The sequence below is a fragment of the Ursus americanus genome, chromosome 3, assembly GCF_024610735.1.
Source record: "Ursus americanus isolate L20-20 chromosome 3, mUrsAme1.1.p, whole genome shotgun sequence".
NCBI lineage: Eukaryota > Metazoa > Chordata > Mammalia > Carnivora > Ursidae > Ursus > Ursus americanus.
In genome coordinates, this window is record NC_142129.1 from 82,699,544 (window position 1) to 82,713,910 (window position 14,367).

The window sequence follows — 14,367 nt, forward strand, 5'->3', positions numbered from 1 at the left end:
CAAATCTATCCTCTTTACTGTAGTCTATGGTAGTGTATGAGAAATGCACATTGAACATGGCATTCTTTTATTTAAAGCTTTTCAATTGCCCGAATAACTTGCCTAACTTTCCATTTCCCTCTTTGGACCCTATGCTTTGCCTTCGAGAATTACATAATCTCTTACTTTCCCATATATATTTTTAAGTGTTTTATACTTTCGAGTCCTTGATCAGAGCCTTTCACTATACTGATCATTCTGTTGATCGTTTTCTTAAAATGTTTTTCCCACCTTTCTTTACCTCGTTGACTTTTAGAAATTTTTCAGTACTCAGCTAAAGCATCTTCTCCTCATCTCGGGCCTTCCATTGACCCACACATTTTTGCCTAATTATAAACTCCTCAAGAACAAGGATCATGTTTTATTCATCTCTATATTAGCATTTAGCACTGTGGCTTACAAATAGCAAGTGCCTGCCTTCCTGCTCACTGCCACCACCCAAATACAAAAAGAATTTAACCTTTAAGGGTATTTTACTGCTCTGTTTGGATTGTTAGAGTATATGTGCTTTTAACACCATAATCACGTTTCTCTTAGTGAAGAAAAATAAACTAATGTTCATCAGTAATTGCTAGCTTATTTTTTCTTCTGACCATACAAGAATGAAGAATTACCAGCTAAAGAAAAGCAGTATATTTTCTGAAACACTGGGGTTTGTGGAGAAGTTGCATAACTTGAGAGTAGAGTAAGCACACATAGTTATTACAGACCATATGGTATCTGCTTTATTGCAGAGAAGGCTTTTACAAAGATCTGCTCCTCTCAAATAGTTGATTTGCTTATTGTTTTTAGTGATTGGAGATGAAATAGGTAGAACCAAAATGTAGAAAACTGTGCTAGTAATGCCCATTTGGTTGAGTTGAGTCCTTTTAAATATTCTGCATTATTCCACAAAGTATTTGAAGTAAGAGGTCCATTTTGTATATTCTAACGACTTTGGAGTATTTCTGTTTTGGGTAGAGTTTTCTAAATATTTTGATATGAGTTGAAATATATTTTTTGTTTATTGCTTTAAAAGTTCTTTAGCATTGACAAAAATATTTTGAAATATTCTTTATATTTATAAATATTCCTTATTTTCGTAGTTTTTCTTGTTCCACTATGCTTTTATTGTATAGAATTCTTAACATTCAAGAGAGATGTAGTCTGAGACTCTAGGTGCCACTATAATATGAACTAGTCCTCATTCTTTAATAGATCTAAACCTTCTGTCTGTGACTGTGAGAACCATAACTTTCTTTGAGATCACTTTAACTTTCATGATGAGCACTAATGATTGGCTTTTGAAAAAGACCATGTTTTCGTTAAAAAGTAGCAAATTTTTATAGAATTCATTGAGACTACTAGAAGATAATAAAGCTCTTTTGCCTTGCTAAGTGGGTGACTGGACTCATTAGCTAAATGACCGACTATAAAACTGTCATAGTTCTTTATTAATAGTTAAAAATCACAATACTCAGTGGCCTACTTCATCTTATTTTTGAAGCCTTCAGGAAGTAGAAGCAATAAAGAGCGTTCTGGGTGGAATCCTCACTGTCTCACACTGGATTAATCTCCCTAAAGCATGGTTTTCTTATTGTTATCCTTTGTAAAATTCTTCACTGACTCTTTCAATACAGGGTAAAGTCAATAGACTAGCACCCCATGGTTCTTCTACAGGTTGCTCTTCACTTGTTTTTCCAAATTAAATTCGAACATTTAAAAATCCTTCAAATCAATAAAAAAATCATTTAAAAAATAATGTTGACTACGTACTGGGTACTGTACTACGCTTTCAGGATATAATGCTAAATAAGAAAGACATGATCTCCATCCTCATAGACTTGCCTAATTGCTTCAGCTTAACTGGTTTGCATGATTTAAACATAGCATGTGTAGTTCTGCCTTTTTACCTTTGCTTATGTAGTTCTTTTTCCCAGAAAATCCTTCCCCCTCAACATATTCAAATTTTATTCATGTTTCAAATCTCAACTATGCTAATATCTCCACAATGACTATTCTCCTCATCCATATCAGGTCATTGTAGTGTCTTCCGAATGGCTATGGCACCTAATACATATTGTTCACTTATGACTTTCACTTATAATTTATAAATACTAATTTTTAACTTTTCTTGTGTGTATCTCCCCAGATACGCTATAAGGCTTTGGATGGCCAGGCTGTCTTCTGGCCCCTCCCCCAAATGATTCATGTCCCTCCCACATGCAGAATGCACTGCCTTCCTTCCAAGTTTCCTAAAAGTCTCATGCCATTATGCACCACATCAGAGTCCAGAATCTTCATCAGAATCAGATCAAGGTGCATGAGGTTCCTCAAGTATAGTTGCTTAACTCCTCAAGAACTCAACAACTCCTCAAGAACAGTTTCTCTAAATCTGAAGACCTGTGACCTAAAGAGACAAGTTCTCTAGCCCCCCCCCCCCACTGCCCCCCAACACACACTACCTACATACCCAACATACACCGATGGGACAGGTATAGGATAATTGCTATAGTCTTTCCTATTCAAAAGTGGGAAAATGAGAGGCACAAAGGGGTCACTGGTCCATAGTGATTTGGGGTGGGCCAACATTGGACTTTCCTTGATTATATCAAAAGGCCTGGGAATAATTCTTTAGGGTTTCAGACTTTGCCCTCTGAGCTTTTGTTCCTCCCTTTGAGTCATCCTTCTTTTTTCGTGAAATATATCATGTGTTTGCATCTGAGTAGTTTTCTGAGTCTGCTTCCTGGCAGTAGAATTTTGGAGGTCCAGTGGTCTCTTAACTTTGTACTATCACTGTTCTTTTAGTTCAATTTAGCAGTGTGTTTGCTGTTGTTACTTTCAAAAATTTTTGTCAGCCTTCTCTGAATCATGTGGGGTTTATTCCATAAGATAAAAGCCACATCTAAGAATCTCTTTAAAATGTGGACTTCTGCAGAGATATTGAGGTAAAATATACTCAAGCTTTCTAGAGTGTCTGTTGTTTGAGAGGATCTATGAAATGCACCTTTAATCTTTTTAAAGGACTTTTTGTATAATTGATTAGTACTGTGAAGTACCACTCTTGATCTTTCTGGGATCTTTTTTTTCTTTTTTAAAGATTTTATTTATTTATTTGACAGAGATAGAGACAGCCAGCGAGAGAGGGAACACAGACAGGGGGAGTGGGAGAGGAAGAAACAGGCTCATAGCAGAAGAGCCTGATGTGGGGCTCGATCCCATAACGCCGGGATCACGCCCTGAGCCAAAGGCAGATGCTCAACGACTGAGCCACCCAGGCGCCCGATCTTTCTGGGATCTTAAGAAGAGGTTTTGCAGTCACTCCTCAGCTCCATTTTTAGGCCCTGTTCTGCCAGTGCCCTGGATTCAAGCTTTGTTCGGCAACTATTCCTAACTTTAACATCTTTTGCCATCTTGAGAGGCTGAGAATTTTCAAAACTGTGTGTGTCCTGGTTTTGTTTGTTTGTCTGATTAACAGTCCTTTCTTTAGCTTAAGTTTATCTCTCTTCCCTTGCATTTTACAGTAAGTGGCCAAAAAAAAAAAAAAGCACTTACAACACTTTCACCTTGCTTGGATATCTTAGTTAAATCACTCTGTTCGTTAAGGTACATTTCCTAGTTTCCACATTACTGGAGATAATGTTGTTGTTAAGTTTCTACAACTACTTAACAAGAATCCTCCTTTCTCTAATTTCTAAAAACATTTTCCTCACTTTCCCTTGAGCCCTTGTGGGAAGAATACTCAAAGTCCAGCTTTCTACTAACAGTCTGTTCAAGGCAATTTAGGCTTTCTCTAACATGTTCCTCAAAACCTTTCCAACCTCTATCCACTGCCAAGTTCCAAAGCTACTCATACATTTTTAGGTGTTTATTATGGCAGTACCCCATTTCCACCTGTCAACGTCTATACTAGTTACCTCTTACTGTGTAACAAATTACCTCAAAACTTAGCAGCTGAAAGCAACAAACATTTATTGTCTTATAGTTTGAATGGGTCAGGAATCTTAGTGTGAATTCACTGGATCCTCTGCCTCAAGACCTCTTATGAGGTTGTTATGAAAGTGTCAGCTAAGGCTGCGGGGTCCATTTGAAGGTTCCACCAAAGGACAGTCTGCTTCCTAGCTTATTCATGTGTCTGTTGGCAGAATTCAGGTCAGATCCTGTTGGCCGGAGGCCTTTTTTAGTTCCTTCTTAGTGGGCTTCTTTCATAGGGCAGTTGACAACATGGCCAGCTGGCTTTCCTCAGAGCAGAAGACAGCTAGCAAGACAGAAACCAGAATATTTTTGTAACCTAATCTTGGAACATCCCATCACTTTTGCCTTATTCTTTGTGTTACAAGCAAATTATTAGGTATAGCCTATATATGAGGGGAGGAGATTACACAAGGGCATGAATACCAGAAGGTGCAAGGATCATTGAAAGTCATCTTAGGGGCACCTGGGTGCCTCAGTCGTTAAGCGTCTGCCTTCGGCTCAGGGCTTGATCCCGGCGTTCTGGGATCGAGCCCCACATCAGGCTCCTCCGCTATGAGCCTGCTTCTTCCTCTCCCACTCCCCCTGCTTGTGTTCCCTCTCTCGCTGTCTGTCTCTATCTCTGTCAAATAAATAAATAAAATCTTTAAAAAAAAAAAAAAAGAGTCATCTTAGAAGCTGTGTGATCTTTGGCCACTAATTGCATGTGATGGTCAATCTGCATTTACTGGATTTGAAAATTGGAAGAGAGTGTCTAAAACCAATGAAATAATATTTACATAACACATTTAAAAGAATCTTTACAACTTTGTAACTTACTGAGACTTGAAAATAATCTTGGGAACTTAATTTCTCCATACAAACCAAGTTTTATTCCTATACAAATGTACCCCTTGTTTATATCCTTACATGAAGTATGATGGAATATAAGACTTTTAGAGAGATTTTTACAATCAAAGTACATCTGACTGTTGGACAAATGAACCAAGGGTTATGTTTGCTTTTTCCCAGGTACTGATACATGTCAGTATTTATAGGATGCAAGAAATTAAGTAAATGAGTCCATTTGCCCTAGATTATTTCTGAGATAAAAGCTATTCCTTTACTTTTTAATGTAGTTTTGGAATGGTGATAGAAGGGGCAATGTTGCTTACATTTTCAGTGCAGTAAACATAGGTAGTATGGGTCTGGGAGCAATTCTACAAACAAACACACATTTGAAGAAAAATCCTACTAATTTTGGTATTGGAGGAAAGGGGGCTGGGAAGAATGGTTGCAATATCCTATACTTGTCCTGGAAAGTATATTTTCATCAAAAGACAGGAAACTCTGAAGCCTTTTTCTTTGCTAGTCATACTTCAATGTGTTCATTTTTCCTGCCCCAAACTCTGTAACTCTTGGCACAGAAACTACTTTAATAGACATGGCAGAGCGACCTGAAAAATAACAGTAGTAACTCTTTTCTATAGGTTATTTTAGTGTTAGTTGGTTCAAAACTTGGTTTTGAGTGATCTGATAACTACAGTGATGTTTATGTTGAAAATACATAGTACATTTAAGTAACTTTTTCATTTATGGGTTATAGAAGTATCATTATTTTTCTTTCATGTTTCCCAGAAAGTATGGTGGTTTGTTTTGTAGTTATGCTAGAGAAGCTTAAGGTGGAATAGAGGAAGAGAGTTTGTATAGATGACTAAAGCTAGTTATTTCAGAGTTGCAGCTAAATCTCTTACTAGATTGGTAGTACTGAGAAAATTTGCCAACAACAATAACAATGTTATTACATAATATTATGGATGTCCAACCATGTTTTAGAATACTATATAACAGTTTCTTTCTAGATTATCCCTAATATAAAAAATTGTCTTTTTTTTTTTTCTTTTACAGGTAATATAACATTACAAAGCAAGATGGGTAATATCACAGTAGGTATGTACTAAGCTGCTGGTTGGTAAGTTTTGCATCCTTTAAAGAATAGCTATATTTGTGATATTTTATTAGGGTAAATAAAATCTGAAGTTTAGCTGATGAACCTGATAGGATCCTGATATGCAAGTCAAATATAGGCAGACCCAATGTATGAATACATAAAATTATTTCTGAAAATTCATTGACTTATCATCCTAAAAATACTGTATAATTATAGATTTGGTATCAATAAGAATAAAGTTAGAATTCTGATTTTACCACTTTCTCTACATGGGCCAATTACCTAACTTCTCTGTGCTTCAGTTTCCGTGTCTGAAAGAAATAGAAATAATAGTTAAGTACCTTGGGGCGCCTGGGTGGCACAGCGGTTAAGCGTCTGCCTTCGGCTCAGGGCGTGATCCCAGCGTTATGGGATCGAGCCCCACATCAGGCTCCTCTGCTATGAGCCTGCTTCTTCCCCTCCCACTCCCCCTGCTTGTGTTCCCTCTCTCGCTGGCTGTCTCTATCTCTGTCGAATAAATAAATAAAAATCTTTAAAAAAAAAAAATAAATAAATAAAAATACTTAAGTACCTTTCATATAGGATTATTATAAGTGAGATCATATATATATATAAAGTACTTTAACACAGTGTCTGACATATGGTAAAAATTCAATAAAAAGTAGTCATTTTTATTATTGTTCTAATCCTAAGCCAGAACTAATAGTGGCTAATGGTACCTTAGACCTCATCACTACATGTGATGCTGTGCCTGTGAGAGAAAAACTTCAGATTTCCAGATAGTTTAGATAGAGTTTTTCTCTGTCCCAAGTAGCACCTGCTTACCTATTAGGCAAAGGCACACTCTAAACCCCAAGAGTGGTGGTTGTTTTTAGGCCTTAGAGGGTAGGGGGTGGGGATGGGAAACTAAAACCTTTGTGGGGAAGCTGTGGCTTATTGACAGTATGAATGCCCAGGGCCTCCTGGCTTTGTCCTTTCTGATGTTTTACATTTGTCCTTTTGTTGTACTGATCAGAATAGTGAACATTTTCAATAGTCCTTTTCACTATCACTCCTGAATTTTCTGGCTTAAAGTACATATCTTTTTAAAAATTTTCAAGAGATTGAAACTTTTGTTCAGCGAGGGATTAAGTTAAAAATAAAGGCTTCTTAAGTAATAGTTATAAATCATTTTAACTAAGACATGACAGAAGGATTTACCTGTTTCCAGTGGGAAATCAAGATTTACTGTTGACAGGCCATTTCGACACATCTAGGGATGGTAAGGGAAATTTCTAGTGTGAACAAAAGGTACACTGGTGAGAAGCTGAGCTAGCTGGGGAGAGAAAATGCTAGACATGGGCAGAGTTTGTAGCAGTAAAGCAAGGGAGGAAAAGGAGGAGAATGTTGCAAATTGGGGGGCACAGGGAATTTCACTACCAACTAGAAGGCCCTTTAGGCAGATACGAATTTGAGGAATACTTATAATATGATATAATACAATAATGTTAGTGTTATTCTTGGATAGAAATATGGGAACATAAATGGAAAAACCATTCTCTCTAAAATTGGAAATAAATGGTTATTTATCCATACTAGAAAAGAATGGTAATAGCAAGTATGAAATGAGCAGTAATGTACATATTTGAAGATGGTTTCAAACTCTGTATAAATGATTAATGTTATGAATTCTTTTTAATTTTCTATATGAACTTTTTCTTTTTCCTGCTATTAAGCATTAGAGGGATTTTCAGACAAAATGTTTTATTTTTCTTAGATAAATCTCTGTCCACTCAAATGACCTGAGTCCAGTGTTAAGAAATATAGGGGTGCCTGGGTGGCTCAGTCGATTGAAAGTCTGACTCTTGGTTTCAGCTCGGGTGGTGATCCTTGGAGTCCTGAGATAGAGCCCTATGTTGGGCTCCGTGGTTGGCAGGGAATCTGCTTGGAGAGTCTTTCCCTCTGCCCCTCCCCTCACTTGCACATGTACGTGCTCTCGCTCTTTCTTGCTCTCTCTCAAATAAATAAATAAATCTTTAAATATATATATATATAATTGACTACAATTATAAAAGTAGTTAATAAACCTTTATAATTTTCTTTAGCAAAACATAAATTGTGTCTGTAGTTTTAGGTTCTTAAAAATCCACAAGTATGTGAAGGTGTAAATAATGGTTGAATTCTTATTTTGTGAATGTGGTTGATAAATTTGGGGTTTTATTTTGGAAGAATCTCTTAAAGTAAGAGAAAATATATACATTTGTTAAGTTATCATATTTTGATCTGTCATAGTGTGGGAAAACATGGACTTTAGAAGTAGATTTGATTGTGAATTTTGGTCCTTCTACCTATTAGCTGTGTGACTCTGATCACATTAGTGTCTCTGAGTTTACATTTTTACACATAAAATGGATACCACTTACATAGCACAAGGTTGTTAAGATATTAAATAACGTAGTACTATAGCCTACTGTTGACCAGAAGCCTTAACCAAAAACAGACTGTCCATTAACACATATTTTGTGTGCTTATGTATTAAATACTGTGTTATTATAACAAAGTAAGCAAGAGAAAAGAAATGTTAAGAAAATCATAAGGAGGGGTGCCTGGGTGGCGCAGTCGTTGAGCGTCTGCCTTCAGCTCAGGGTGTGATCCCGGCGTTCCGGGATCGGGATCGAGTCCCACATCGGGCTCCTCCGCTGGGAGCCTGCTTCTTCCTCTCCCACTCCCCTGCTGTGTTCCCTCTCTCCCTGGCTGTCTCTCTGTCACATAAATAAATAGGGTCTTTAAAAAAAAAAAAAAAAAATCATAAGGAAGAGAAAATAGATTTATAGTACTGTACCGTATATGTGTTCAAAAAAATCCACTTATGAGTGGACCCAGTAGTTCAAACCCATGTTGTTCAAGGGTCAACAATGTAAATAAAGTACAGCTCAATCCATGGTAGTTATTCAAAAAACTACCCTTCCTTTTCCTCTTCCAGTTTATTATCTATAATATAAAACTAGTAAGCCACTATGTTTTAACCTTAATTATGAAGGAAATGTACATTTCATAAATTCCTTTATTTCTTTCAATATCTCAATTTCTTTCAAGATCTTTGGAAGAAAGATCTAAATTATGTCTCTATTTATTGCTTCAACATTGTGGTAATGTTTGAAGACAGTCTTGAGTATAGCAGTAACTCATCAACATCTGTTTATTGAGTGTCTGCGGTATATGAGGAACTCTTTAAGGTACTAGGGAATATTATGGTCAAGAAGGCATAGTCTCCATGCTCACCGTTGGCCTGAGAAGAAAGACAATAAGCATGTAAATAACCAAAGATAACTTCAGATTGTGCAATGAATAAATAAGAGAGGGTAATGGAAGAGAGAGTGGGGAAAAGAAAGCGACTGCATTTAGCAATCAGGGAGGGTCTGAAGAAGGGACATTTGAACTAAAGCCAGAATAATGGGAAAGAAGCTCATAAAATTCTGATGCAGAGCTCCCCAGATAGAGGAAAAGCCAGTATAAGCCCTGAAACTGGAATGAACTTATCATTTTCGAGGTATAGAAAGAGAACTTGGGGAGAGTCATGGGAGATGAGGTAAATGAGGGCTAGATCAGGGTAGGGACTTACTTCCAACTACAACAGGAGCTAGCAGGGGAGTAATATATAATTTATATTTTAAAAGAGCAACCAAGCTGTTCTGGTATATTACAATATACCAGAGGGTGCAGAAGTTGATGCAGGCAACTAGAAAACTTAATTTGTTTATTCTGTTGATGGATACCTGGGCTATGTCTAGTTTTTGGCAGTTGTAAACAAAGTTTCTGTGAACCTTCTTAGACAAGTCATTTTATGGAGAGATATATGGATTATATATATGTATATAAGTATATTTTATATGTATATATACACACATTTATATGTGTGTATTTTTCTCCTCTTGGGTAAATGCCTAGGAATAGAATTGCTGATTTGAGTATGCATGATACCCTACCAGTCTTTTCCCCAAAGTTCCATTTTACACTTCCTTCTACAATGTATGAGAATTCTAGTTGTTCCACATCCTCACCAACATTTTTATTGTCAGTCTTTTAATTTTACCAATTCTGGTGTGTGTACAGGGGTTTTCCTATGGTATTAATTTACATTTCCCTGATGACGAATGACGTTCAGTACTTTTTCATGTGCTTATTGATTATTAGTATATATTTCTTTTTGAAGTTTTGTTCAGATCTTTTGCCCATTTATTTTTTAGTTGGATTATTTGTCTTTTTATTATTGAATTGGTGGAGTTGTTTATGTATTCTGGGAACAACCCTTTGTCAGATATTGTTTTTCCATATTTCCTCTCAGCCTGTGGCTTGCATGTTCATTTTCTTAATAGTGTATTTTGATGGGAAGATTTCCATTTTGATGAAGTCTAATTTACTGATTATTTTTATGGTTATTGATTTCTGTGTCCTGAGAAATCTTTGTCTGCCTTCAATCATGAAGCTGTTCTCCTATGTTTTCCTCTAGCACCTTTACAATTTTTGCTTTTACCTTTGATCTATCTCTAACTTTCTGTGTTTAGGAATCAAGATTTGTTTTTTCCCGTAAGTATGTTCTAGTAATTACATCACCATTTGTTGAAAAATCTTTCATTCTCCAATATATTATTTCAGCATCTTTGTCTAGAATCAAGTGACTGTGTAAGTTAATAGATATTTTATTACCATATTAATATTTTCTGTTTTATGTGGTTTTACATTTGGTAAGTGGTATTTTCAAGGAATTTGTCTATTTTATCAAATTGTCAAATTTGTTCACATAATGTTTTGCAAAGTATTCCCTTGTACTCCTTTTTATGCCTGTAGGTTGTGTAGTAATACTTCTTTCCTTTTCATTCCTGATATTGATACTTGTATTTTCTTTTTCTTGATTAATAAAGCTAAACTTTATAATTTTGTTAATATTTTCAAAGAACCAATTTTTCACTAAGTATCTCTATTGTTTGTTTTCTAACATATTGATTGATTTCTGCTCTGTATTATGTTCTTTCTTTTATTTACTTTGAGTTTCCTTGCTCTTCCTTTTCTAGCTTCTTCAGGTAAAACATTAGGTCATTGATTGTAGACTTTCTTTTTTTAATTTTTAGATTTTCTTTGTTAATATTAGCATTTAAATTACAAATCTGTTATAAGCAGTATATTCCCCACATTTTGAAATGTTGCAGGTTTTTTTTCTTCCATAATTTGGCTACTGTAAATAGTGCTTCAGTAACTACAGGAGTGCATATATACCTTTGAATTAGTGTTTTTTAATTAAGTTTTCATTTTAATTCCAGTGTAGTTAACATATAGTGTTATGTTAGTTTCAGCCATACAATATAGTGGGTTAAGAATTTCATACATCACCCAGTACTCATCATGACAGGTGCCCTCCTTAATATCCATGACCTATTTCACCCATACATCCACCAACCTCCCCTTTGGTAACCATCAGTTTGTTCTCTATAATGAAGAGTCTATTTCTTTATTTGTCTCTCTTTTTTTTTTCCTTTACATAGATCCATGTATGGATCCAACATAGATCCATCCTTGTTGTTGCAAGTGGCAAGATTTCTTTTATTAGTTTTACGTGTACAATATAGTGACTCAATAATTCCATATTATTACTAAGTGTTTTTCATGGCAAGTGTACTCTTAATTCCCTTCACCTATTTCACCCATCCCTCCACCCACCTCCCCTCTGGTAACCATTAGTTTGTTCTGTATAGTTAAGAGTCTGTTTTTATATTTGTCTTTTTCCTTTGTTTCATTTTTTTTGTTTCTTAAATTCCACATATGAGTGAAATCATCTGGTATTTGTCTTTCTCTGAGTGACTTATTTCATTTAGCATAATACTCTCTAGCTCCAACAATGTTGTTGCAAACGGTAAGATTTCATTATTTTTTATGGCTGGATAATATTCCATTGTATACCACATCTTCTTTATCCATCCATCTATCAATGGACAAATGCTGCACTAAACACAGGGGTATGTATATATCCCTTAGAATTAGTGTTTTCATATTCTTTGGGTAAATACCTACCTAGTGTGATTGCTGGATCATATGGTAGCTCTATTTTTAATTTTTTGAGGAAGCTCTGCACTGTCTTCCACAGTGCCTGCACCAGTTTGCATTCCCACTGACAGGCCAGAGAGTTCCTTTTTCTCTATATCCTCACCACGGCTTGTTGTTTCTTGTGTTTTTGATTTTAGCCATTCTGACAGGTATGAGGTGATAATCTCATTGTGGTTTTGATTTGAATTTCCCTGATACTGAATGATGTTGAGCATCTTTTCATGTGTCCGTTGGCCATCTGGATGTCTTGTTTGAAGAAGTGTCTGTTCATGTCTTCTGCCCATTTTTAAATTGGATTATTTGGTTTTTTGGTGTTGAATCGTAGAAGTTTTCTATATATTTTGGATACTAACCCTTTATTGGGTAAGTCATTTGCAAATATCTTCTCCCATTCAGTAGGTTGCCATTTAGTTTTGTTGGTTGTTTCCTTTTTGTGCAGAAGCTTTTTATTTTGATGTAGTCCCAATAGTTTATTTTTGCTATTATTTCCCTTGCCTCAGGAGACGTATCTAGAAAAATGTTGCTACAGCTGATGTGAGAGAAATTACTGCCTGTGCTCCCTTCTAGGATTTTCGTGGTTTCAGGTCTTACATTTAGGTCTTTCGTTCATTTTGAATTTATTTTTGTGTATGGTGTAAGAAAGTGGTCCGTTTTCATTCTTTTGCACGTAGCTCTCCTGTTTTCTCAACACCATTTAATGAAGAGACTGTATTTTTCCCATTGGATATTCTTTCAAGCTTTGTAGATTAATTGATCATATAGTTGTGGGTTTATTTCTTTGTTTTCTGTTCTGTTCCATTGATCTATGTGTCTGTTTTTGTGCCAGTATCATACTGTTTGATTATTACGGATTTGTAATATAATTTAAAGTCTAGAATTGTGATACCTGAAGTTTTCTTTTCTTTTTAAAGACCGTTGTGGCTATTTGGGGTCTTTTGTGGTTCCATACAAATTTTAGGATTGTTTGTTCTAGTTCTGTGAAATGTTGCATTTTTTAAAATCATCCTTTAGAAGACTTTTAATTTTACTTTTGATTTCATCTTTGGTCCATAGAAGTCTGTTGTTGAATTTTCATATATTTAAGATTATTATAGATCTCTTATTTTATTGATTTCTAATTAAATTCCATTCTGGTCAGAGAAAATACTTTGTGTGATTTCAGGATTGTTGTTGTTTTTTTGTTGTGTTTTTTTACATTTATTGCAATTTATTTTATCGCCAAGCATATGGTTTTATCTTGTAAATTTTCATATCACATGCCTTTGAAATGAGTGTATAATAATTTTTTTCTTTTTTTGGTTTAATTCTATCAGTTGCTGAGAGAGGAGTGTCAAATTTTTCAATGAATTCTGTCAGCTTTACATTTGGCTTTAGAATCCCTGTTTATGATATTCATATTCATGATTGTTATGGCTTCCTGATGAATTAACCCTTTTATCATTATAAAATGCCCTGCTTTATCTCAAGTAATACTCTCTGTCCTGAATTTACTTCATCAAATGATAAAAACACTCTTCCCTTCTTATGCTTAATATTAGTAATAATAAAGGCAGTCTTGCCTTCTTATGCTTAATGTTAGCATGGTATATCTTTTTCTATTCATTTACTCACAATCTATCTTTATGTTTAAAAACATCTTTTATAGACAACATGGTTGGCACTTGCTTTTTAAAGTTCATTTGGCGGGGCGACTGGGTGGTGCAGTCATTAAGCATCTGCCTTTGGCTCAGGGCGTGATCCCAGCGTTCTGGGATCGAGCCCCACATCAGGCTCCTCCACTGGGAGCCTGCTTCTTCCTCTCCCACTCCCCCTGCTTGTGTTCCCTCTCTCGCTGGCTGTCTCTCTCTCTCTCAAATAAATAAATAAAATCTTTAAAATAAATAAATAAAATAAAGTTCATTTTGCAAAATCTTTGTCTTTTAATTAGAAGGTGTTGTCCATTAACATTTAATATAATTATTGATATGGTTGGATATGGATATACCATTTTATTTTGGCTCTTCTATTTTTTGTTTTTTCTTCTTTTTTGCCTTTTTTGCATTAATTCACGTATTTCGGAATTCCATTTTAATTTTCCTTTTGACTTTTTAGCTATACCTTTTTGCATTACTTTTTAGCAGAGTTTCTAGTGATGTTAATATAGAAACTTAATTTTTCACAGTCTATTTAGAATTAATATTATGCCACTTCATATTATGTCAGCAGATTCATTTATCTACTCCTGTCCTTTACAGTATAGGTTGCTTACATCAACATATATTATAAAACCTTTAATATACTGATATGATTTTTCATTTATATTATCACATATAATGTCATGTATTTTTTTTTAGGATTTTATTTATTTGTCAGAGAGAGAGAGAGAGCAC

At 35.2% G+C, this 14,367-nt stretch overlaps 1 protein-coding gene across 4 annotated transcripts in view; it reads left to right on the forward strand.

Moving 5' to 3' along the window:
- FAM185A (family with sequence similarity 185 member A) overlaps positions 1 to 14,367 on the forward strand; it is a 90,768-nt gene that overhangs the window by 20,525 nt on the left and 55,876 nt on the right. For all 4 annotated transcript variants that reach the window (XM_087861156.1, XM_045793414.2, XM_087861157.1 and 1 more), the window contains exon 5: positions 5,878 to 5,919. In XM_087861156.1, coding sequence (XP_087717282.1) covers positions 5,878 to 5,919 — 42 coding nt within the window. The remainder of the gene's footprint in view (positions 1 to 5,877; positions 5,920 to 14,367) is intronic.